The sequence below is a fragment of the Chiloscyllium plagiosum genome, unplaced genomic scaffold, assembly GCF_037043375.1.
Source record: "Chiloscyllium plagiosum isolate Xiang-an unplaced genomic scaffold, Cpla_swu_hap1 HiC_scaffold_2, whole genome shotgun sequence".
Lineage (NCBI taxonomy): Eukaryota > Metazoa > Chordata > Chondrichthyes > Orectolobiformes > Hemiscylliidae > Chiloscyllium > Chiloscyllium plagiosum.
The window spans coordinates 114,855,013-114,881,744 of NW_028270140.1; the positions used below are offsets into that span (position 1 = coordinate 114,855,013).

Genomic DNA, 26,732 nt, shown 5'->3' on the forward strand with positions numbered 1-26,732 from the left:
GCCACACTGAAAAGGACCAGTTTATTCCAACTCTCTGCTTCCTGCCTGCCAAGCTGTTCTCTATGACCTTTAATTTCCCTTTCTAAACTCTTCTGTGGAACCTTGTCAAAAGTCTTTTGAAAGTCCAGATGCACAGCCTCTACTGAATCACCCTTGTCCACTTTACTGGTCACATCCTCAAAAAATGTCAAAAGATTTGTCAGGCATGATTTCTCTTTAATGAATCCATGCTGACTAGGACCAATTCTGTCACTGCTTTCCCAATGCTCAGTTATTACACCTTTAATAATTGACTCCAGCATTTTCCCCACCACCAAAGCCAGGCTAAACAGGCCGGGTTAGTAAGAAACTACAGGAGGAGCCACAGCTAGTGATAAATGTCAGTCTGGACTGATCAGGCCAAAAGGCATGTTATTGTGCCTTTTAACATTTTCATTGCAAACCTTATTTAAGCTAAAAAGAACTGTCCACAGTCATGATGCTCTTGCACACAACTACTAAAATCTAGTAGTCTGGCCGTTATACATCATCCATTGATCAGGTAATTCATATTAAACTAATGTGTTGTGAATAAGAACTTAAGCCCATCCATCTAATTCTTTCATATCAGCTATCTTGTTCTCTTGTCATTCCCCTTAAATTTATAATGCTGAATGCTATTTCTAAACTATAAACCAGTCAATCATTCTTTATAACTGCTCATGGTTTCTATTGATTCCCAATAGCTAGCTCATGTATCTATATTTTACTACGAATAAATTTTTACCCAATTTTTCTATTTTTATTTTGTACTCCAGACTTTAAGTGCTGTCACTTAGCTTTTAAATTAGATTAGATTCCCTACAGTGTGAAAACAGGCCCTTCAGCCTAACAAATCCACACCGACCCTCCAAAGAGAAACCCCCCCCTCACACCCCCCCCCATATTTATCCCTGACTAATCCACCTAACACTATGGGCAATTTAGCATGACCAATTCACCTAACCTGCACATCTTTGGACTGTGGGAGGAAACCGGAGCACCTGGAGGAAACCCACGCAGACATGGGAAGAATGTGCAAACTCCACACGGACAGTTGTCTGAGGTGGGAATTGAACCCGGGTCTCTAGCGCTGTGAGGCAGCAGTGCTAACCACTGAGCCACCATGACGCCCTCATTTGAATCATGTGCCTGACAGAAAACTTTTCAAAATTCAAATTTGCTACATTATCTTGTTAAAGATTATCAAGATCCATGCTCATCCTTTTTTCATTATGTTATATTTATTATTATCACGTTATTCTATTTTTCTACATTACTCAGCTATTTAAATTAATGTTAAAAATCACACAACACCAGGTTATTTCCTGGTGTTGTGTGATTTTTAACTTTGTACACCCCAGTCCAACACTGGCATCTCCAAATCATTTAAATTAATGGTTTAAGTTACCTTCAATGGACTCCTGTCAACCAACCTGTAAAACAGAGAGAAAACTGAAGATAATGCTTCAAATGCTTCATCAAGGTTAATTAAGACATAAAATATAGGGGCAGAAATTAGGCCATTCAGCACATCAAGTCTGATCTGTCATTAAATCATGGCTGATAAGTTTCAAAACTCCATTCTTCTGCTTTCTCCATGTAACCCTTGATGTCTTTAATACTCAAGAACCTATCTAACTCAGTCTTAAATATACTCAATGACCTGGCCTCCACGGCCTTCAGTGGCAAGAAATTTCATAGATTCACCACTCTCTGGATGAAGAAGTTTCTCCTTATCTCTTTCTAAAAGGTCTTCCCTTTACTCTAAAGCTATGCCCTTGGGCCCTAGTCTATCCTGCCAATGGAAACATCCTCCCAATATCTTCTCTGCCATTCAGTATTCTGTATGTTTGAGTTCATTCCCCCTCATTCTTCTAAACTCCATTGAGTATTAACCCAGAGTCCTCAAACGTTCCTCATATGTTAAGCTGTTCATTCCTGGGACCATTCTCGTGAACGTCCTCTGAACATGCTCCAGGACCAGTACATCTTTCCTGAGATATGGAGACCAACACTGTGCACAATACTCCAACTGTTGTCTGACCAGAGCCTTAGAGGGCCTCAGAAGTATATCCCTGCTTTTATATTCAAATCCTCTCAAAATAAATGCAATCATTACATTTGCCTTCCCAACTGCTGACTCAACCTGCAAGTTTATCTTGAGAGAATCCTGGACTAGAACTCCCAAGTGCTTTGCACACAGACTTCTGAATTTTCTCCCCATTAGAAAATAGACCATGCCTCTATTCTTTCTGTCAAAATGCATGACCTCACTCTTTCCCATGTTGTATTCCATCTGCCACTTCTTTGCCCACTCTGCTAATCTATCCAAATCCTCTGAAGCCTCCCCTCCTCCTCCTCAATGCTACTTGTCTTTACCTGCCTTTGTATCATCTGTAAACTTAGTCAGAATGCCCTTAGCTCCTTCATCTTGATTTTTAATGTATAAAGTGAAAAGTTGTGGTCCCAACACTGAGCCTTGCAGAACACCACTTATCACCAGCTGCCTCTTGAGAAGGACCCTTTTATCCCCACTCTCTGCTTTCTATCCATGCTCACACCTTGCCTCTGACACCGTGGGCCCTTATCTTACTAAGTAGCTTCCCGTACAGCACCTTCTCAAAGACCAAAGACTTTCTTGAAATAATTAACCCTCCTACATGTACATGTGGGCTGTACGGGGTTAACATTAAACAAGAGGTGCAAAGGCCTATACATCAAACTTCCCTCAACATTTCCTGACATTGCTTTATGTAATGATCCCTCAATTATGGATCATATATTGGGTTGGTGTACTTAGGTGATCTGGAAGTATACTTTCTTATTAAGTAGGCACAGTCCAGTCATGCAACAATGCATCGATTGGAACAACTGGTGCTTTAACAAGATAATATGTTTGATTTGTTCCAGGTGGGGTTTAACGATGATGGCACCCTAAACGGGGTTATCATTACTTACTATTGTGATAATGGAAGCAGTGCGAATGACAATGAAGTATCAGCATACTTTGTATTTTCCGATAATGGTAAAGTATCTCATTTTAAATGCAGTCTCCACATATCATCAATATTTGAGCCTCGAGGGATATTTATTGACTCCTTGAGTACCTTGATCTGTAAACAAAATGAAATCTTTTGAGTCAACACAATCACTTTTCATTTAATTCATTTACAAGGTTAATAAGAATAAGATTTTAATAGACAATAATTTAATCCAAGTTCATTGCTCTTTATTGTTGAAGCATTAAACATAGCAAATTTTCCAGTTAGAAATGAATGTATATTTTGTCTTAAGCTTTTCATTCATGCTCGTTCTTGATTGTACACTATAAAAACATTCCATTTTTCAGTAAAACTTCCTATGATGAGCGGCTACTAACTGCATTTAATGGTCTGCACAGAATTGGCCGTACATAAGCAGTCACCATAAAAAATTCTGGCAGCTTCTAGAAATATGGGGCTAAATCTTATGGCTTTTTTGGCTAAGTGTGTGTTGTGTTGGGTTTTTGGAGCATTTTTCTACACAAGACCTAGTGAGATTTCTCACTGTATCTTACCAAACCCAGTTCAAAAATTACCTACTCCATTCTTACGGTATCCTTCATATACATTTTCTACGAGGAGAAAGTGATGACTGCAGATGCTGGAGATCAGAGCTGAAAATGTGTTGCTGGAAAAGTGCATCAGGTCAGGCAGCATCCAAGGAACAGGAGAATCGACGTTGCGGGCATAAGCCCTTCCTCAGGAATGGCTTCATTTTCAGCTCTATACATTTTCTACCCCAATCTAACTGCGCACCATTCCCAGAAAAGAAAACCAATGTTCAGCAGAGATCTGCTGAATGTGTGGCATTCTTAGCACCCAACCCTTTTTTTGAAAGTTTGCTATACCTCCAGAGAAGATTGGCAATCCAACATTGCCCCTCAACAGCAGCAGAATGGCACAGCCATCGCAAAGCCATGCCGCTCATGTGACATAGCCACATGGCTGACTCTCCCTGACACAGACAGCAGAGTTCTGACATCCTAGGCACTGCTTAAACACCATATCACACAGTTACCTGTCCTTTGCCATTTTACCATCTAAACACCCTGTCTAGGTCACCACTGCTCTATCTCCAACTCCCTTTGGACACACACATCTTGTCACTATTCAGGCAGGAACATCACATACAAGCAAGCAATTGGACACAATTCCTGGCAGGAGCATTTAATTCCTGATGTGAAAACAGTCATAAACTAAATGAGGCTGCAGTTCACCACAACATTATAAACCAAATGCTGATATTATGACCAATGGAAATTTAATATTCGATGCTGGTTGGCTGCCCCCCCCTCCTCCCTCCCCCCTCCACACTCCCCCCCCCCCCCAGCTAAAGAAGGTGATTCATAAGACCTAAGACTAGAAGTTAGGCCATTCAGTCCATCAAGTCTGCTCCATCATTCAATCATGGCTAATAAGTTTCTCAACCCCATTCTCCTGCTTTCTCCCATAACCCTTGATCTCCTTGACAATCAAGAACCTATCTATTTCTGTCTTAAATATATTCAATGATCTGACCTCCACAGCCTTCTGTGAAAGTGAATTCCATAGATTTCATAGAGTTCTCCTTATTTCTGTTCTAGAAAGGTCTTCCCTTTATTTTAATACTGTGCCCTCATTGGCTCCAAATTCTTGTTATATTTTAAGAAATAAAATAAGTCTAGCTTTCATGCCCTAAAGCAGGGCAATTCAGAATGGGCAGTAAACACTGGTCTAGATAGTGACACCCATACACTAGAAATGAGTTAAAAAAAAAGACAGTGGCTGAGATGGATATGTCCCATGGAGAGTTAAATAATCTGAATGATTTCAACTTGCATGATTGTGTTAACTCAAAAGATTTCACTTTGTTTATACCTTTGTTTATATGCAGGAGGATTAAAATTGTATCCATTGAATTTGATGATGTCACCTAAATCCGTTGGCATTCAACAGTACACCCATTGTAGGTGCGGACAAAGTTAAATCAACTTCTCTTTACATTTGTATTCAAGATATAGGTCAATCATGAAAACTCCTCATTGGCTCCAGTCAACTTAAATTATTATTATATTCTAAAGTAGAATTAAAGGAAGGCTAGTTTTTATTGCATTTAAACGTTGATGAAATTTAAATACTCTAAAGAAATACTATATCGTCAAGTTACTGATATAGTTCAAGATATGATCATTCCCCTTTTTTTTCTTTCTCCTCTCATACCAATGGTGTGACCCCATGTTTATTTGACAGCATACAAGTGTAAGAACTGGAAGCTGATCCCTGTCGCACTGAAGACGAACCGTGCAGCTCACACATGGTGCAGATCTCCAGGTAATAGAAGGATTTAGGTTATGTGTGTTTAAATAGGTCAAAGACCTATTTGGACTTTGTAAACTCTATATTCCATACTAGCCTTTTTTATTACTATTTCAATCCTGTAACACTGAAAGTATCTGTACCTTTGTATCTGGACTTAAGGTGGCACCGAGAGGCAACATTATACATTTTTCACTGCAGCTCACTCAAAGCTATTCTATTCAATTCTAAAAACTGTATCTTAGAGAAAGCAGCTCACGTAGATTACTTCAACATACAGACATGTGAGTGAGTCAAGGCACTTTGCCATTGAAAGGCAAGGTGTGATGTTCGAATAATGGTTTTTCATCTGCTGGTGTTTGAGCTCTGATTGTTCAGCACAGGAATATTTGAATTGGAAATTACAAATCTTGAACTGGGAACAGCAATATCATTGTCGTAAGCTGATGCATAATATCTAATCAGATTCATACAACAAGCAAATCTCAGGTAAAAAATTACCCATGTCCAGTCCATGTTACTCAAGATGAATTCTCAGATAGACATATTAACAGATTATATTCATTGTCTACTTTATTAAAGGCAATGCCCATTTCAGTAGTGATAATGAAATTGACTATTTTGCTTTTCTTGAGGCCACATATGATCCTGAAGCTGTAAACTTAAAACCATAATCTTGCTTCTTTGGGTCAATAATTACCAACTGAAGACAATTTCTATATTCAATACTGTTTATAATATTGCTATGCCATTCTGACTACTATCAAACTTAAGCTGGCAGTCAACCACAAGTCATTGGAGAAAGTGGGTTTCATCAGTTCCCTCTAATTTCCAATGTTACTTCATTGTAAATGCTAAAACAGTCACTGGCAACTAAATTTGTGTAAGTATAGACTAAATTGGAAAGTGGTAAGTAGAATTAAACTGCAATAAGTGGGATAGATAAAGGGGAACCAGTAGATTTGGATTTTCAGAAGGCGCTTGATAAGGTACCACACATTAGGCTACTTAATATTATATGAGCCCATGGTATAAGGGGTCATGTATTAGCATAAGTAGAGGATTGGCTAATTAATAGAAGACAGAGTTGGGAAAAGCGGACATTTTCAGGATGACAAACTATAATCAGTGAAGTGCCAAAGGGATCAATGTTGGAGCCATAATTATTTACTTTATTTATTAATGACTTGGATGTGGCAAGAGTGCGTGCTGTCTTCCAGTTGTGGATGGCGCAAACTAGATAGGAAATCAAGTGGTGAAGATGACTCAGAGATTGCAGAGGGGTATAGACATGTTAAGGGAGTGGACAAAAACTTGAAATGGATAGTATGGGAAACTGTGAGTTCTGGACTTTGGGAAGAAGAATAGACAATCTGAATATTATGTAAATGCAGAAAGACTGCAAAAAAACTATAAGGGATTTGGAGAGTCCATATCCAGGGATCACATAAAAAGCTAGCATTAAAGTTCATTAGTTAATAGGAAATGAAAATTGAATGTTGGTCTTTATTTCAAAGAGAATGGAACATAAAAATAGGGAAATCCCTCCAAAACAACACAAGATCTGGAGCCAGACCACATCTGGAATACTGTGAATAGTTTTGGACTCCTTATCTAAGGAAAGATATAGTGCACTGTAGGCAGGCCAGAGAATGTTCACGAGATTTACAGGAAGGATTTTATCATGAAGGAGGTTCAGTAGATTGACCCTGTACTCATTAGAGTTTAGACGAATGAGAGGTGACCTTATTAAAACATAAGATTCTTGATTTAGAGGTGCTAGTGTTGGACTGGGGCATACAGTTAAAAATCACACAACACCAAGTTATAGTCCAATGGGTTTATTTGGATGCACTAGCTTTTATGCACTGCTCCTTCATTAGGTGGAGAAAGTGAGGTCTGCAGATGCTGGAGATCAGAGCTGAAAATATGTTGCTGGAAAAGCGCAGCAGGTCAGGCAGCATCCAGGGAATAGGAGAATCGACGTTTCGGGCATAAGCCCTTCTTCAGGAATGAGGAAAGTTTGTCCAGCAGGCTAAGATAAAAGGTAGGGAGGAGGGACTTGGGGGATGGGCGTCGGAAATGTGATAGGTGGAAAGAGGTCAAGGTGAAATTGATAGGTCAGACTGGGGTGGGGGTGGAGAGGTCAGGAAGAAGATTGCAGGTTAGGAAGGCGGTGCTGAATTCGATGGATTTGATCGAGATAAGGTGGGGGGAGGGGAAATGAGGAAACTGGTGAAATCCGAGTTCATCCCTTGTGGTTGGAGGGTTCCTAGGCGGAAGATGAGGTGCTCTTCCTCCAAACGTCGTTTCGTTGTGGTCTGGCGATGGAGGAGTCCAAAGACCTGCATATCCTTGGTGGAGTGGGAGGGGGAGTTGAAATGTTGAGCCAGCCGGAGCGTTTCAGAGAACACCTCTGGGACACCCGAACCAACCAACCTAACCACTCTGTGGCTCAACATTTCAACTCCCCCTCCCACTCCACCAAGGATATGCAGGTCTTTGGACTCCTCCATCGCCAGACCACAACAAAATGACGGTTGGAGGAAGAGCGCCTCATCTTCCGCCTAGGAACCCTCCAACCACAAGGGATGAACTCGGATTTCACCAGTTTCCTCATTTCCCCTCCCCCCCACCTTGTCTCGATCAAATCCATCGAATTCAACACCGCCTTCCTAACCTGCAATCTTCTTCCTGACCTCTCCACCTCCATCCCAGTCTGACCTATCACCCTCACCTTGACCTCTTTCCACCTATCACATTTCTGATGCCCCTCCCCCAAGTCCCTCCTCCCTACCTTTTATCTTAGCCTGCTGGACAAACTTTCCTCATTCCTGAAGAAGGGCTTATGCCCGAAACGTCGATTCTCCTGTTCCCTGGATGCTGCCTGACCTGCTGCACTTTTCCAGCAACACATTTTCAGCTCCTTCATTAGGTGGTTTTCCAAATAAACCTATTGGACTATAACCTGGTATTGTATGATTTTTAACTTCAGAAGATTCTTAGGGGGCTTGTCAGAGTAGTTGCAGAGAGGTTATTTCCTCTGCTTGTAGAGCGAAAGAACAGAGGGGATAATCTCAGAATAAGGGCTTTTCTTTTCAACAGTGATGGAGGGATTTCTTCTCGCAGAGCAGTGAATCTATAAAATTTACGACTGCAGAGGACTTTTCAGAAAGATTTGTAAATTATATTCAAAACTGAGATAGACAGATACTTAATCAGTAAGGGAATTAAGGGTAAAAGGAAAAGGCAGGAAAGTGAATTTAAGGATTAACAGATCAGCCATAATTTCATTGAATGGCAGAGTAGACTATTTGGGCATAATGGCCTTCATCTGCTTCTGTGGGTGTATGGTTTTATAGGGAGATAGATAGTAGATAGATTTCTGAATGATCAGGGCTATGATGAGCTGAGCTGGCACAAAAGAGGATTTTGAGATCTGAGGCAGATTGGCCGTGTTCTTGTGTGTGAGAGTGCAGGCTTAAGGAGCTGAATGGCCTACTCATATTCCTATTTATTGCGTTTTTATCTTCTTATGTAACTTTTTATTGAAGAGATGGAAATGAAATATTGAAATCACTTGTAAGGATCAATAAATGATTGAATATGTTGATATTCTGATTTTAATAATTTGGATAATGGCAACCATTGACTAGCACACAGAGGGAGCTATTTGCTCTTCTAATAATGTCACATTATCAGGAAGTTTCATCTCAAAGACTGCACCATTACAATGAAGCACTGCACAAAGCAAGATTAAAATATCACGTGAGATTAGATACTCAACTCAGCAATGTGACATGACCATAATATATCAGAGGCTAGAGTTCCATCACTAAGCCAAGTTGACATTTAAATGTAAAATTTCTGTTTTTACAGGTTCAGTACCCAACATATTTGTCATTGAGACAATTCTTGAACATGTGGCCAAATTTCTGAACTTGGATCCTATCGCTGTAAAACAGAGGAACTTGTATTCTAAAGGAGACATCACACCACTGGGCTTCGACCTGCCCTACTGCAGCATCCGGGATCTTTACTCAAGTGAGTCTGGTGCTAGATTGGACAGATTCTGATTCTGTGATGATCTACAAGCTGAATATAGTGATATCAATCCCGAGAGCAATTTATCTGCCTAAGTTGTCAACAGACGAGCTGCAGAACTGAATGAAACCAATTGTTTAACCAATCAATGAATTGTTAAACCAATCAGATCGGTTTTTGCAACAGTTGGCAGTGATTACAGGCTTGCCATTAAATCAGCTTTTTTATTCTGGATTTGTATTGAATTCAAATTCCACCATCCGTCTTGATGGGATTCAAACTTTTGTCCCCAGGACAATACGTCAGATTCTGGATTATTACTATATTAACTTTGCCACTATGCCACCATCTCTCCAGGAAACTGGATATTCCTTTATATGGTCTTTCTGTCACAAGGTAAAAACAATGACTGCAGATGCTGGAAAACAGATTCTGGATTAGTGGTGCTCTTCAGCCGTATTCCTGATGAAGAGCTTTTGCCTGAAATGTCGATTTTCCTGCTCCTCGGATGCTGCCTGAACTGCTGTGCTTTCCCAGCACCACTAATCCAGAATCTTTCTGTCACAAAAAAAGCATCAGTAGCAGTAAAATTAATACAACAATCAAACTATCAACTTAGTAGACTCCAGCAAAAGGAAATGCTTTAAACAGGGCAAATTGGTTTGTGTGAAGTTGATTTTACAAATGAGTATGCTCAACATGGAGCTTGTATGTCAGGATGCTAATGATGTAGACGTGCTGATGTTGGACTGGGGTGGACAAGGTCAGAAATCGCACAACACCAAATTATAGTCCAACGGGTTTATTTGAAATCACAAACTTTTGGAACAGCGTTGTTGGATCTAGTGTTGTGTGACTTCTGACCAGGATACCAATGACAATGCAAAGGTTAGTTAGCACATTTCATGGCTCATCTGATTTTTGTTTAGTTTTAGTCATACCTCGTGATGATTATACAAGTCATGTGAAATGTTTCTGCTGTGTTTGAATATTGCACATCCATGCCAATGTATGCAAAAATGTTCAGACAATATGATAACCATACTGTTTTTATGTCTTGCACTCGCTAAATGAACTGGAGCCTTAACCATTTTTATTGTCAATCTAAACAGCTCAGTTACAAGAAGTGAATGTGGCTGAGCGCCTGCAAGCAATTAACAAATTCAATGCAGACAACAGATGGAAGAAAAAAGGACTGGCAGTGGTTCCCCTCAAATATGCCTTGGACTGGACTGAAGGCTTTTACCTGTGTAAGTGCTCTTTAGAAACACTGTAATTCAGTGGTTAGTTTAAATTGCATCATTGAAATCATTGGAGGTTGTGCACATATTGTAGAAGAAAAAAAAACTCAGTTGCTCTCGTAAAGTATGATTTCAATTTCACTGATTTAATTTTTATGTATCATTCCATGTTATGACTTATTTTGGAACTTATTTTATCGGACATTAGGTTTGGGTCAGATGCAATAATCAATATATTTGCAGACTACTTTGCAGTGCACCTCCAGTCCCAACACAAGCATGACCCTAACCTTCCCATAGCTGGCCATTTAAACACAGCGTCCTGCTCACATGCGCATATGTCTGCCCTGGGCATGCTGAAATGCTCCAGTGAATCACAGCGCAAACAGGAGGAACAACATCTCACCTTCAGAATAGACAATTTACAACCTTCTGGACTTAATATTAAGTTCGACACCTTCATATTGTGAACCCACTCCCACTCCTTTCCTTCCTTTTAGCTTTATTTGCTGCATTCTCTGTCACCATGTCCTCTCTCCTCTTTACCCATTCCAGTGGAACTATCTGTTCTTTCCAGTCTGTCAGTTAGATGCACCATTGTTCTGCCATTCTCACATTCCAATCACTTAATCTGCAATATCAGCAGCCTTTCTCCCCCAGCACTCCATCCTTCCCACTATTGCATAAATGCTGCCCCCTCCACATTTCACATCAGCTCTGATAGAAGAGTCATCTAGAGTCAAAATGTTAGCTTGCCTGTGATTTTCAGTATTTTTTGTTTACAGTACAGATTCCAGCATCTGTGGTAACTTGTTCCTACATTTGGTTGTCTTGTTTGTGTGACACAAAAAGAAATATTTTATTTCAGCTTGGTTGCATCTTCTTCTACTGTCAGGATATATAATAGATTAAAAATAGCTTTGTCCATAAGACTCACAGAGTTACTACCATGGAGAAGGAGACAGTTCAGCCTATCGTGTCTGTGCTGGCTGTCCAAATGAGCGATTTACTTGGTGCTATCCCCCTGCACATACTTTTTTAACAAAGTCTAATTTCCTCTTGAATGCTTCACTTTCACCTATCTCCACCACATTCACTGACAGTTCATTCCAGACCTTAACTACTTGCTGCATCTAAATGTTTTTCCTTATATCACATATGTTTCTTTTAACAATTATTTTAAATTGTTGCCCTCTTGTTCTTGACAATATCGCAGAAAAATGATACTGGGATAATCAGCTGGAATTGATCAGAGTCAGATTCATTTCAGCTTACTCTACAAGCAGATTGACCCAGATCAGATTGGATAATACAATGCAAAGCTATCATTGTTCAAGATAAATTAGCTCTAGCATGACAAGGAGAAAGTGAGGACTGCAGATGCTGGAGATCAGAGATGGAAAATGTGTTGCTGGAAAAGCACAGCAGGTCAGGCAGCATCCAAGGAGCAGGAGAATCGACGTTTCGGGCATAAGCCCTTCTTCAGGGCTTATGCCCGAGATGTCGATTCTCCTGCTCCTTGGATGCTGCCTGACCTGCTGTGCTTTTCCAGCAACACATTTTTCATCTCTAACATGACAGTCTGATGATATTTGAAAAGAATGAACTGCAACAAGAAGGGGATTTGTCTGATTTATTCAGGTTGAGAGGATTTTAGGTTGGCTTAGGAGATCAATCTGCTCGAACGTTTCTGTGATAACCCATAAAAGGCTCATCGGAAATCATTAATTAATCTAGTGTGGGGCTTGTTGAGTATGAACTCCCTTGGCAGGAGGCAATGACCTGCCTGCTGGAACTCAACACCTGAACCCAATATAAGGCAGACCCAGAAGGGCTTTCAATGTACAATAGTGGTGTGCCTACCCCTGAACTGAGAGACTTGGGTTCAAGTCCCATCTGCTCCAGAGGTGTATTACAACATCTCTGAACAAGTTGATTAGAAAATATAAAGCAGACCCAGGGATAAGTCTGCAGAACTGTGTGTCCCAGGCTGAGACTAGCCGATGTGTGCCTCAAATATTGGCTCTGTTTTGTTTTCCAATAATAAACAATGTTCCTTTCCAATTGGGCTTCCTGAGTTATTACACATTCATATTGCTAGGGCATGACATAATCCAAATGCAACAGGGGTTGCAACCAGGAAAACCTTTGGAGTCTAAGAGTTGAATTTGCACCATTATGACAGGAATTGAGGGGTGAGGAAATTTAGCAACCTCAAGAAGCTGAATCTGATTCTGAGGAACTCACCCACTTAATTTTTAACCTCCGGTGCCAGAGTCTGTAGGCCTGAAGCATGTCTGAGGTCTGAATGGAAGTGAATGGAAAAGAAAAATGATCAGACCACATCAATAGCCTTCAATGAATTCAGCAGGGTCAGGGGCCCTGCATGCAGGTTTGCAATACAGAGCTTTACTCGCACCACAGGCCTTCAGAAATGAGACTCAGAATTCCAGAAGGGAAGTTGAGAAACAACTTTGTAAGGAGATCTCGGTTATCTGTATGAATAACAGGGTGGATATGAGGGGTGACCTTATAGAGGTTTATAAAGTCATGAGGGGCATGGATAGGATAAACAGACAAGGTCTTTTCCCTGGGATGGGGGAGTCCAGAATTGGAGGGCATAGGTTTAGGGTGAGAGGGGAAAGATATAAAAGAGACCTAAGGGGCAACCTTTTCACGCAGAGGGTGGGACGTGTATGGAATGTGCTGCCAGAGGAAGTGGTGGAGGCTGGGCTGCTAGAGGAAGTGGTGGAGGCTGGTACAATTACAACATTTAAATGGCATCTGGATGGGTATATGAATAGGGAGGGATGGAGGGATATGGGCTGAAAATGTGTTGCTGGAAAAGCAGGTCAGGCAGCATCCAGGAAACAGGAGAATCGACGTTTCGGGCATAAGCCCTTCTCCTGTTCCTTGGATGCTGCCTGACCTGCTGCGCTTTTCCAGCAACACATTTTCAGCTCTGATCTCCAGCATCTGCAGACCTCACTTTCTCCTCCTGGAGGGATATGGGCCAAGTGCTGGCAAATTATATTAGCTTCGATTAGGATATCTCTATGTTCTATGATAGTTTAGTGACAAATAAATTATTCAATTAAATACCAAGTAATAAATAATTTGCTTCATGAAGATTCCAAGGACCACAAATGGAGGAGGGTGGTTCTTAAAAATGGCCAGTAGGGAGCAATTAGAGTCATAGAGATGTACAGTACGGAAACTGAACTTTCAGTCCAATTCGTCCATGCCAACCAGATAACTCAACCTAATCTAGTCCCACATGTCAGCACTTGACCCAAAACCCTTCCTATTCATATACCCATCCAGATGCCATTTAAATGTTGCAATTGTGCCAGCCTCCACCACTTCCTCTGGCAGCTCATTTCATACACGTACCATCCTCTGTGTGAAAAAGTTGCCCCTTAGGTCTCTTTTATATCTTTCCCCTCTCACCTAAACCTATGCCCTCTAGTTCCAGAATCCCCCATCCCAGGAAAAAGACTATTTATCCTATGTGTGCCCCTCATGATTTTATAAACCTCTATAAGGTCACCCCTCAGCCTCCAACGCTCTAGGGACAACAGCCCCGGCTTGTTCAGCCTCTCGCTAATGCTCAAATCTCCAACCCTGGCAACATCCTTGTAAATCTTTTCTGAACCCTTTCAAGTTTCACAATATCCTTCCAATAGAACGGAGACCAGAATTGCACACAATATTCCAACAGTGGCCTAACCAATGTCCTGTACAGTCACAACATGACCTCCCAACTCCTGTTCTCAATGCTCTGACCAATAAAGGAAAGCATACCAAATGCCTTCTTCACTATTCTATCTACCTATGAATCTTCTTTCAAGGAGCTATAAACTTGCACTCCAAGGTTTCTTTGTTCAGCAACACTCCCTAGGACCCTACCATTAAGTGTATAACTCCTGCTAAGATTTGCTTTCCCAAAATGCAGCAGCTTGCATTTATCTAAATTCAACTCCATCCCAAGCTTTTTTCGTCCTGTAACTACTCATTCTACCGAGAATAATTGCCTTTAGAAGCTTCTCAGTTTTGCTTGGACTCCTCAGTGCCATACCTGGTAAAATGGTGCCATCAATAGTACTGATAATGTCACTAAATTAGCAATCCTTTGGCTCAGCTAACACTCTAGGGGCACTAGTAGAATTGACAGCTAGACTTAGCAATAGGACCATGAAACAATCATCAATTGTTATAAAACCATTTAGTTCATTAATGCCCGAGAGAGAAGGAAATCTGCCACCCATACCTGATCTGACTGACATCTCATTCTAGACTCACAGTAAACTTAACTTCCCCTGTAATGACCTGGCAATGCACGCAGTTTGGAGCATTTAGAAATAGAAACCAAATGCTAGTCAGTGATGCCCATATTCCCTGAAAAATGAATTTGTTGAACTATATGAGTTAGATTATGTGTTGCACCAACTCATGAAGCTCCTTCTTTAGCACATTCCAAATGTGCTGTTAAAGAAGCATGGGTGGCAAATGCAATGGAATGCCACAACCTACAAATTCCCTTCCAAGCCACACACCATTCTGACTTGGAAATGTATCACCAACAATTTCACTGTGCTGTGTCAACATGCTGGAGCTCCCTTCCTATCTGTAGGAGGATTTGCACCAGATGGACTACAACAGTTTAAGAAGGTAGCTCACCTTGTCAAAGAAGTGAGGGCTGGACGACAAATGCAGGCCTTTGTAGTTAGGCCCACATCCCATGGAAGAATAATCAAACAAATCTGGCAAGTGGTGATAGTTTCACATATCAATGCTCCACAGTCAGCAGAAATCTGTCATGATGTTGAAATAAACACATGCTTTACAAAAGCTGGAGCCATTACACTGCACTGAATAAGAGAATGTAGGAGGCCAATAGCAATTTGACTGAGAACGCCAAACTGCAAGTCTACCAAACTTGAATCCTCAATGCATTCCTCTAGAAACTAGACAACATGGGTTCAGTGGAAGAAAAAGCCAACCAACTGTCGTCTTTGGTGTTGCAGTTACATCCTCAAAATCATTTGGAAGTACAGGGCCATCAATTCAAAGATCATTAAGTGTGCTAATTCCATCAGCATACACCCATTGTTAAACCACCATCAAATGCAAGACTCAACCATGTCAATGGACAGACTATAGTTGCATACCCAAAGACCTTCTGCACAGTGAACTGACCAGTGGATCACTGCTAACCTGGGTGTTCATATCTTGGATGCAATGACACATACAAAAATGAGGAATGAGGATGGCTAACAGTGACAACTGACATCAAGGGCATAGTTTTCAATAGGGATGCCCTGTGGGGACTAACAGTTTGCAATGGCAGTGGAAGAAGCCAGCAGAAACAGAGAACTCACATGACTGAGAAGAGGGCCAGAGAAAATAAAGAATAACAAATCTAGTATTTTCTCAGTCCACTGTCTCCTTCTGCATTAAATGTAGCAGAGACTACCTTGTCAGCAGGGGACTCATGAGCCATTAAGGCGATGCTTAATGTGTTAAACACAAAGGCTCAAACCGTTGTCTCATGAGATAGAATTCAGTTAAGACCAAGACTCCAGAAAATTTCAGTAATGATTTGACTAATATATGTTTTCACTGAAAGCTTTTCTCAATACACATGTTTTACCAATGTAAGGGATATCCCAACAACCCTGTGGGTCTCTGTTCTGATACTTGAACATTGAAATAAGATGACATTTTTATGCTTATAGTTTATCAGATTCCACTTGATGTTCATCTTTTCACTGTATATTTGATTAGTTTTATGTTTACTCTTAATTGATCTACAGTACATATTGTGCTTTCTAACTATAATTTACTATAATTTCAGGCACTGTTTCAATATTTGGCAGTGATGGCTCAGTTATGATAACACATGGTGGAGTTGAAATTGGTCAAGGCATTAACACTAAGGTAGGTGCCAACATGTATGGAGAAATTCCTTCCTACACATAATCTGATTTTATGTTCTTTAAAATTATTTTTGCTTCCTACATTTGAATTGTTTAAACAAATTCCCATTGTTTTATCCTTTTATGTTACTCCCACTGCAATGGCTGGTATAAAGTTTAACTGCATTATACATAAGGCCGAAGTGGGTTAATGACAAAGCAGCCAAGTAAAGTGTCTGTGTCTATTCAGCTCCATTCCTCAGTTCTTTTTGCAACTCCTCTATTCAGGGCAGTGTGATATCCCCTCACCCTGTACCTCACCCTTACCTTGCTACTCTTACCACTTTTCTGTCCTCTTCCTTCCCCTAGCCTTCCAAATTATTGAATGTCCACTTTGTAATCAGAACTCAGAAGTTTCATCTTATCATTTGGAAGTTGTGCAAAAGCTCAAAAATTTTCAAAAAATACTTTTCTCTTGAATTGAGATCTGAAAAAAAGATTAACCTCTTAAGAAGCTCACAAAACTGTCAAAATAAGCAATCATGTGACCAGGTACATGAGAAGTAAAAAGCAAGTCTCTTTAGAAGGCCAATAATATATCAACATTTTTTTTTCCATGGGCAAATGTCACAGTAAGCTCTCCACTTCAAATCTCTTTACTGATTTGGAAGCCAACTAAGCCATTGCTCACACACTTTCCATAGTCAAAGAAATAGACTGTTTTCTGCTGAAACAATTCATGCATTGTATAATCTTGAAAGCCCAAGCAAATAAGCAAGCTTGACTTCAAATGAAACAAATCAATGGGAGCAGGCAGCTCTAGATCACACACTGGGCTCATCCAACACAACCTTTCTTCCTCCAATTTGTGTAAATCACAGTTGCAAACTATAGTCCCATGTGCTTTTTGCCAAGCAAATATTAGCCCTGAAAACTTCAACCAGATGTCACAGCTAAGTGCTAAACAATGTCTGCGCTGCTGAATTTCCTCTAGGCTAAGGAGAGAAAAGTTGTTCTGATATTTTCACTATTTCCATTTTCTAAGATGCTTTGATTATTTTGCTTTGAAATAAATATCTGTTTTTTTTCCTCCTTCTGTAAATCAGGTTGCTCAAGTGTGTGCCTATATGTTAGGAATTCCAGTTGATTTGATCTCCATAAAATCAACCACAACAATTAGCAGTCCAAACTCCGGTACAACTGGCCGCAGCATCACCAGTGAACTTAACTGTCTGGTGAGACTTTATGTTTTTCAGAACAAACATCCTGAATATAAACATCAATGTGTTATCAATGATTATATTCATGTTATTTTATAATGACATTTGTAATCACTTTCGGTCAGTAGTGATAAGGGGAAGGTTTCCATTGATGGTACAGTAAACTTTTGTTGTGAAAGTGGAATCCAATGATACTTAGACTTCACTTCTCATCTACAATTCAGCAGCATCCACATTCAATAAATTATCCTTCAAATTTCCACTGCTAATGTGAATGTTCCACCAAACACAGTGAAACCTCCCATCCCTTTCAAGCATTTTGAAGAAATACATCCTTCTGCAGCATCCTGGTTCACTTCTCAACTACATCCAAGAACCCCTTTTCTTTCCATACAATTGCAGGAGAAGTATCAGCTACTCTTTTACCTCCTTTCTTGCAATTATCTTGGAACTCTCTTTCTAGGTAAAACAGTAATCTACTTGTATCTCTTTCAAATTGATATACTGCATTCACTGCTCACAGTGCAGTTTGCTCTCCACTGGGGAAATCAACTGCTGAAGGAACAACTTTGTGAAGCATCCTCTTTCAATCCACACCTGTCCATGAATTTGTCCATTCTGGCTAAGTTTGCAGATGATACAAAGATAGGTGGAGGGGGAAAAAAACTTGGACAGGTTAGGAGAATGAGCAAAGAAGTGGCAGATGAAGTACAATGTGGGAAAGTGTGATGTCATGCACTTTGGTAGGAAGAATAGAGGCATGGATTATTTTCTAAATGGAGAGAAAATTCAGAAGTCTGAATTGCAAACAGACTTGGGAGATTTTGTCTAGGATTCTGTCAAGGTAAACTTGCAGGATGAGTCAGTAGTTAGGAAGGCAGATGCAATGATGGCATTAATTTTCAGAGAACTTGAATATAAAAACAGGAATATGCTTCTGAGGCTGTACAAAGCTCTGGTCAGACCACAGTTGGAATATTGTGTGCAGTTTTGGGTTTGATATCTCAGAAAGGATGTACTGGCCCTGGAATGTGTTCAGAAAAAGTTCATGAGAATGATCCCAAGAATGAAATGCTTAACAATATGAGGAATATTTGAGGACTCTGGGTCTTTATTCGGAGGTTAGAAGGATGAGGAGGGATCTAATGAAAACTTACAGAATACTGAATGGCCTGTACAGAGTAGATGTTAGGAAGATGTTTGAAACTTTATTGCTGGAACAGCACAGCAGGTCAGGCAGCATCCAGGGAACAGGAGATTCGACGTTTCGGGCACAGGCCCTTCTTCAGGAATGAGCAGAGAGTGTTCAGCAGGAGAAGATAAAAGGTAGGGAGGAGGGACTTGGAGGAGGGCCAAACCACAACAACCCGACGGTCGGAGGAGGAGCGTCTTATCTTCCGACTGGGAACCCTCCAACCGCAGGGGATGAACTTGGACTTCACCAGTTTCTTCATCCCCCCTCCCCCCACCTTGTCTCAGCCGGATCCCTCCAGCCCGGCACCGCCTTCCTGACCTGCAGTCTTCTTCTTGACCTCTCCGCCTCCATCCTACTCCGACCTATCACCCTCACCTTGACCTCTTTCCACCTATCAAATTTCCAACGCCCCTCCTCCAAGTCCCTCCTCCCTACCTTTTATCTTCTCCTGCTGAACACTCTCTGCTCATTCCTGAAGAAGGGCCTGTGCCCGAAACGTCGAATCTCCTGTTCCCTGGATGCTGCCTGACCTGCTGTGCTGTTCCAGCAATAAAGTTTCAACTTTGATCTCCAGCATCTGCAGACCTCACTTTCTCCTTAGGAAGATGTTTCCATTGGTAGGAGAGATTAGGACCCGAGGGGACAGCCTTAGAGTAAAGGGAAGAGCTTTTAGAATGGAGATAAGGAGAAACTTCTTCAACCAGAGAGTGGTGAATCTATGGAATTCATTGCCACAGAAGGTTGTGGAAGCCAGGTTATTGAGGATATTTAAGACTGAGATTGATAGGTTCTTGATTATAAAAGGGATCGAGGGTTATGGGGAGAAAGTGTGAGAATGGGATTGAGAAACCTATCAGCCATGATTTAATGGCAGAGCAGACGCAGTGGGCTGAATGGCTTAATTTCTGTTCCTATGTCTTTTGTCTTATACTTAGCCTTCTCTGTCCTTGGCCTCCTACATTTTTTCAATTAAACTCAACATACGCTCAAAATGCAGCATCTCATTATTTGATTGGCACTTATGAACTTATGCTATTTTCAGACATTTCATTTCCTTGCCCCTGCCCTGGGGATGACAGCTGTTGTTGATGCTTTTCTTACATTCTCCCAATATCATTTATCTCTTACTTGTAGTGCCTTTGCCGTGCATCATTATCCATTTGGACATTTAAACTCTCCCGTCTTCCATTGCAGACTTATCCTTTGTTCTTCCCCCCCCCCCCCCCCCCCCTCTCATTTTCCCTGATTCAGTACTTGCTTGAACAATGATGAATCGTTAATGAATTCCAATTCCAACAATGGATCATTGACCTGAAATCTGAACTCTGGAATCGGTTCTTCTCTCCACTGTTGCTCTCTGACCAGTTCAGTGTTTTCAGAGTTGTCTGATATTTTGTTTTAACTTCATAGTAAGCTGTACAGTCAGACTTGGGAAGACTTCGACTGGGTAAGCCTCAGCCAGAGAGAAGAACAGGGAATTTGGGCCAAAGTGGGAATTCAGGGCAGAGGGGGAAAGAGATGCTTTAAGTAAGGTTTCCACCAAGAAATAAAATCTCCAGAGCAACAGATAAGCAGGGCAGGAAATAAGGCACAGAGCAAGAGGCCTATCTGGATTGAGAACAGTAGTGCCGTGATGTCAAGGTAGACAGCTAATTGATAAATAGGGTTTATCAGTATTTCCAATCTTTCAAGTGAAATGTGGGTATTCGGGTTAAGTCTCCAGAACTTTTTCCTGTTAATTTTGACAAATAGCTAGTTTCATTTTCATAAGCCTAAATTTATTCCAATAGTATTCTTATCACGACAGGTGACTCAGGTATACAAGGGAAAAGGAAGAAGAATGGAAGATGAATAGTTACAGGGGATTCCATACTCATGGGATCAGACAGGCATTCCTGTGCTTCAAAGATAGTGTGTTGCCTCCCTGGTGCCATAGTCAAGGATGTCACAGAATGGCTGCAGAATGTTCTTCTGAGGAAGTCACAGGAAGAGAGTAAACAGATAAAAGTTATTGTCCACCTTTTTTCTGAGAAATAGCTTATTACATTTTCATAGTAAGCCCAAATTTATTCCAACGGTAACAATTATTTTAAGCGCCACCAGATGGCAAGTCAGAGTAGCCAAGTGTAGTTTACATCCTGCTGTCTATATGACCTACTAAGTCCCAGACAAATACATTGTAGGAGGTGTCACTGGCTGCATGAGCATGACTTTCAGGTTTCAGAATTTAAGCGGCACTTGGAGTCACTATTGTGTATCCATGAGGCAGAGGACTATGTGATGGTATATATCGATAGATAGTCGTGATACAGATTAGAAGCGTACAATCAGAGAGGGATTGGGTGATTGCCAGGCAGTCTTAGAATACCAGGAAAGTAGTGCAGGAGTTTCCTGAGGCTATCATGCTTGCTAATTGGTCATCTATTTTGGAAATTAGTGACGCTGATGGTTTCTCAGGAGAATGCAGTAAGAACGGGTGGCTCAGTGAGAGAGGAGAAAGGGAAGAAGAATGAAAGATGAATAGTTACACGGGATTCCATAGTCAAGGGATCAGACAGGCATTTCTGTGATTCAGAGTTGGTGTGTTGTCTCCCTGGTGCCAAGGTCAAGAATATCACAAAGTGGCTACAGAATATCCTTCTGTGGAAGTGGCAGGAGGAGAAGAAACAGCCAGAAGTCATTGTCCACCTTGGTATCAGTGTATTAGGTAGTAAAAGGGATTAGGTCATGAATACAGGTTTCAGCGAGTTAGGAAGGAAGCTAAAAAAAAGAATTTCAAGAACAGTAACCTCAGTGCCATGTGCTAGTGATCAAAAGAATGGGAAGATTGGTTGATGGATGGATTATAAGGCTATAGAGCTGTTGTTTGGGAGGGCATCAGATTTCTGAGGAATTGGGTCTGGCTGTGGGGCAGGTGGGTCTGTTTGTGGTGGACTGGTCTCACTCCAATGGGACTGTGACTGATTAGGATGTTTGTTAGTGTTGCTGGGTGGGTTTGTGTTACAGTTTTAGTAAGTGACAAACTGAAGGATAACTCAAATTGGAAGGAAGCAAAGTTAGTAGCAAGAAGTCAAATAAATGTAAGGGAGACCAGAAGGCAGGAGAACACAAAACTGAGCATACTTGATGAAGTCAAAATGACAAAGTGAAAAGCTGAATGAATGCAACATTCACAGCAAGGTAGGTGGTTGAAAACACAAATAGAGATGCATGGGGGAAAGGAGAAATTAAAAGATCAAAGAATTGCCTGACATTCCGGTCTGTACCAGTCGTCAAATGTTTATTATTTACACCAGTGAGGAGCAAGCTACTCTCCACACAACCTCAACACCAAACCAAGGAAAACATATGTTTTTATGTATTTTTATGCATTTATGCAGCTGTGAAAAGCCAGTTATTAATAGATTACTTACGCATCCCATCAAGATCATCATGAGGCTGCATGATCAGTACATGGACAGCTTTGGGCCATCCCACAATCTCATGATGTTAACCAGACCCCACCCCACTTAACAATTATCCTTGAGACTTCAGAATATTCAACCACATTCCAGAATTAGTTCCCGCATTAGTTATACAACACTCCCCTGCTATTAGCACAAAAATTGAATTTCAATACCAGGAATGCAGTTACATCCCATAATGCCTGTTAATTAATACCCCATTTTGGTAGATGATATGCAGCTACACTTTGTAATATATAACTGAAACGTTAAGAATGTTTAAGGTAGAGTCTAATAGATTTCTCATACTAGCAGCAATATGGGGATAGGTGAGTAAAAAGCATTGAGGTGTTGATTAGCCATGATCAGACTGAATATTGGTCTACTCCTATTCCTGGTCTACTCCTATTCCTGTTCCAAGAGGTGGAAGAGTGGAGTTACAAATGGAACTCTGTAAAAAGAAAAGATTTCCAATTGTGTAGTTGATCTCTGACCATAGGACCAGCAGCAATGGTTTATGCTCTGTGGGCTCTATTGGAAGTGTAGTTCCTGTTGTCATTCAGGATCGTAGCAGCCTATTTGTAAATGGCAAACTTTCACAACCAGCAGAGTGATAATGACCAGGCAGCCTATTCCTTTTTGTGATGCTAGTTGAGGTATAAATATTAGCCAAAGACACTGAGAATTGTGCCCTTGCTGTTATTAAAAATATTCTGGCATCTTTCAAATCCACCTGAAGAGGATGTGCTCTGGACATAAGCCTTGATTGTTGTGCTCAAATTCTGGACAAGGCATAGAACCAACAATCTTCTGGCACAGAAATAAGGGTGTTACCAAATAGGCCATTTGGAATGCCTACAACTTGTCACATTGCTCAATGTTATGAATTTCTCCAATGTATCACATCCAGTTGGTGCTTCCTTCCAGCTAAACTCTAGCTTCACTCAATCATTTGTATGGTGGCTAATCAGTAAGGAAGCTGAGGATTTCTTGAACTTGATGAACTTGTTGTATTTCAAACAAAAACGGTCACTCGCAAATGCAGTAGAGAATTAAAATGTGGAGTTTGCTACAACATGGAATTGTTGATGTGATGCACTTAAGAGAAGGCTAGATAAGCAAACAAGAGACATAGGAATAGAAGAATATGATAATGAGAGATGAATGACCTTTTTTTGTAAAATTAATGTATGTAAATATAAGATACCATTGAATGAAGGACAGAACTGCAGTATTGAGCTGTCTTTACACTGGACCTGGGCTGTTTCTGTGCTGTTAAGGATTCAGGATGTTATAATTTCCTTCGTAAATGTGTTTACAATTACCATATATTTCAATAAATTGATGTTATTAATTTAACATTATCCTTTAGTTAGGAGCTTATAAAAATTTAAGATACCAGGATCTCAAAGGATGATTTGAGAAAATACTGAGCTGCTAGACCATGCTGTATTCACTATTTTTTATCCTGTAAACCTGTGATTTGGTTTCCTCACAGGGTGTAAAAAATTGTTGTGAGATATTGAAGAAGAGAATGGACCCAGTGAAGGATACTCTTCCACCAGGTACCCCTTGGAAGGACCTGGTGGCAGCCTGTTTTAAAATCAAAGTGAATTTGACTGCACAGTATTGGTGAGTTAATTGAATTAATCAAATAATCCTTACTGAATCTGAATGAATCATTGAATCCCTACAGTGTGGAAGCAGACCATTCAGTCCATTGAGTAGACACCAACAACCTGAAGAGTATCACACCCAGATCCACTGCACTATCCTATCCTTAATTCACCGAGCTGGCACATCTCTGGACACTATGGGCAATTTAGCATAGCCAATCCACCAAACCTGCACCAGTTTAGACTGTGGGATGAAAGCAGGTCTCCTGGAGGAAACTCACACATTCATGGGAAGAATGTGCAAACTCCACACAGTCACCCGAGGGTGGAATTAAATGCGGGTCCCTGGCGCTGTGAGGCAGCAGTGATAACCACTGAGCTACTGTGCTGCTCCTATGGTGAAGTTACTTTTTACTGTGTATGCTTCTTTAAAAATATACTACTCATATATAAAATACACAAGCTTGGATTTTGCAGTCAATGACAAGGGAATGTGTTCCACTGACCTCAAAAAAACCTACCTACAGAAAAGTGATCTCTGTGGTTTGGATTATATCTTTTCTGACATTAGTTTGAATAATGCACCAGGTCAAAGAATGTCCAAGTGTCCAGCAACAATGATACAGGTAGTTCTTCTATAACGTGATGGTTGCATTCTAGTGCAATGCTGTGTCATAGAAAAATTGCATTCCATAAACAGCATTCAAAGTGTTGGTGATGTAATTGGATTACAGTCAACATTAGTTTTAAAAGTTTGCATTTAGAAACAGTGTCCCCAATTTGCCTCTCGCATTATAGTGAATTTGCGTCACCTAATCGTGCATTATAGCAGAACAGCCTGTATAGTCTATCAAGGGGAGCGGCCAGCTGTGAGGATTTTTCACAGACAGCCAACCTGAAATTAAATGCATTAATTGTCTTTCACTTCTTATTTATTTATAAGAAAGCAAAATAAATTATTGTGTATGTAGTTATTGGAATCTGATTTATCATATTATTGTTGGGAGAGCTGGTGGTGTGGTGGTAATGTCTTTGGATTCACAATCTAATTCTCACTATGGCTGCTGGTCTTTAAATTCAATTAATAAATTTAGAATATGAAGTCTCCGTAATAGTGATCATACCAAGTATTTTTGATTGTTGTACAAAACTACATGACGCATTAATATTATTTCGGGAAGGAAACTAAGCTCCTGAAGAAAAGTTACACCTGAAACATCGACTTCTCCACCTCCTGATGCTGCCTGGCCTGCTGTGTTCTTCCAGCCTCCTGCCTGTTTACTCTGAAATGTTTTAGAAGGCTACTCAGTTCAAGAGCAATTAAGAATTATAAGAATTTATAATTATAATTATAAAAATGCCTCTTAAAATCATAAAACAACTTGTTTTAAAAACTTATCTTTGTTACCAAAGAGTGAAATATTGATATTCCACAAATGTGAAGCTAGTTTTGCAGGACCAAAGAAATTGTACAGTAGTAGTTATAACTTACTCTTGGCATTAAAATGATATATATAAGCTATTAACAAGATGCAATTTCTTCAGTATTATAACAATGTTGCAGCATCCAACTGAAGGTCTTGTGAGTTTCAGTGGTGAATAATTGACTGTATTGAGTTACGAAAAGCAGTTTCTGAACTTTGATGTTAAATAGAATATATACAGACTAGAGACTTGATGTCAGTTTCAGAGGAGTAATGATGATGAATACTGATATACTGAGCATTATTATAACTGTTCGCCGAGCTAGGAATTTGTGTTGCAGACGTTTCGTCCCTTGTCGCGGTGACATCCTCAGGGCTTGGGAGCCTCCTAAGAAGCGCTTCTGTGTTGTTTCCTCCGGCATTTGTAGTGGTTTGAATCTGCCGCTTCCGGTTGTCAGTTCCAGCTGTCCGTTGCAGTGGCCGGTATATTGGGTCCAGGTCGATGTGTTTGTTGATTGAATCTGTGGATGAGTGCCATGCCTCTAGGAATTCCCTGGCTGTTCTCTGTTTGGCTTGTCCTATAATAGTTTAATATGGGACAACACTACTATTACAGGACAAGCCAAACAGAGAACAGCCAGGGAATTCCTGGAGGCATGGCACTCATCCACAGATTCTATCAACAAACACATCGACCTGGACCCAATATACCGGCCACTGCAGCGGATAGCTGGAACTGACAACCGGAAGCGGCAGATACAAATCACTATAAATGCCGGAGGAAACAACACAGAAGCGGTTCACAGGAGGCTCCCAAGCACTGAGGATGTCACCTAGACAGGGGACGAAACGTCTGCAACACAAATTCCCAGCTCGGCGAACAGAACCATAACAATGAGCACCCGAGCTACAAATCTTCTCCCAAACTTTGTAATTATTATAACTGCAAGAAATGGGCCATTGTGTGCTTAAAATCTGGGTTCGGATGTACCTTATATTGAAATATGTTCACAGTACTGTCTTTTTTATTTTGCTCCTTCAATTCTTTACATAATTAACATATTGAACTATATTTTTTGACATGTTAGAAGGAGCAATTGTCCATATGCTAAATCCAGATTAGCATAACACCTGTTCACTTTAACTCACAAACATTTTTAGAGTCATAAAGATGTACAGCACAAAAACAAACCCTTCAGTCCAACCCATCCAAGCCAACCAGATATCCCAACCCAATCTAGTCCAACCTGCCAGCACCCAGCCCATATCCCTCC

At 40.6% G+C, this 26,732-nt stretch overlaps 1 protein-coding gene across 2 annotated transcripts in view; it reads left to right on the forward strand.

The window, feature by feature from the left end:
• The window catches only part of LOC122559080 (xanthine dehydrogenase-like), a 191,825-nt gene that overhangs the window by 134,292 nt on the left and 30,801 nt on the right, over positions 1–26,732 (forward strand). For both annotated transcript variants that reach the window (XM_087999784.1, XM_087999786.1), the window contains exons 21-27: positions 2,932–3,046; positions 5,292–5,372; positions 9,237–9,401; positions 10,514–10,651; positions 16,500–16,582; positions 17,667–17,795; positions 23,917–24,050. In XM_087999784.1, coding sequence (XP_087855910.1) covers positions 2,932–3,046; positions 5,292–5,372; positions 9,237–9,401; positions 10,514–10,651; positions 16,500–16,582; positions 17,667–17,795; positions 23,917–24,050 — 845 coding nt within the window. The remainder of the gene's footprint in view (positions 1–2,931; positions 3,047–5,291; positions 5,373–9,236; positions 9,402–10,513; positions 10,652–16,499; positions 16,583–17,666; positions 17,796–23,916; positions 24,051–26,732) is intronic.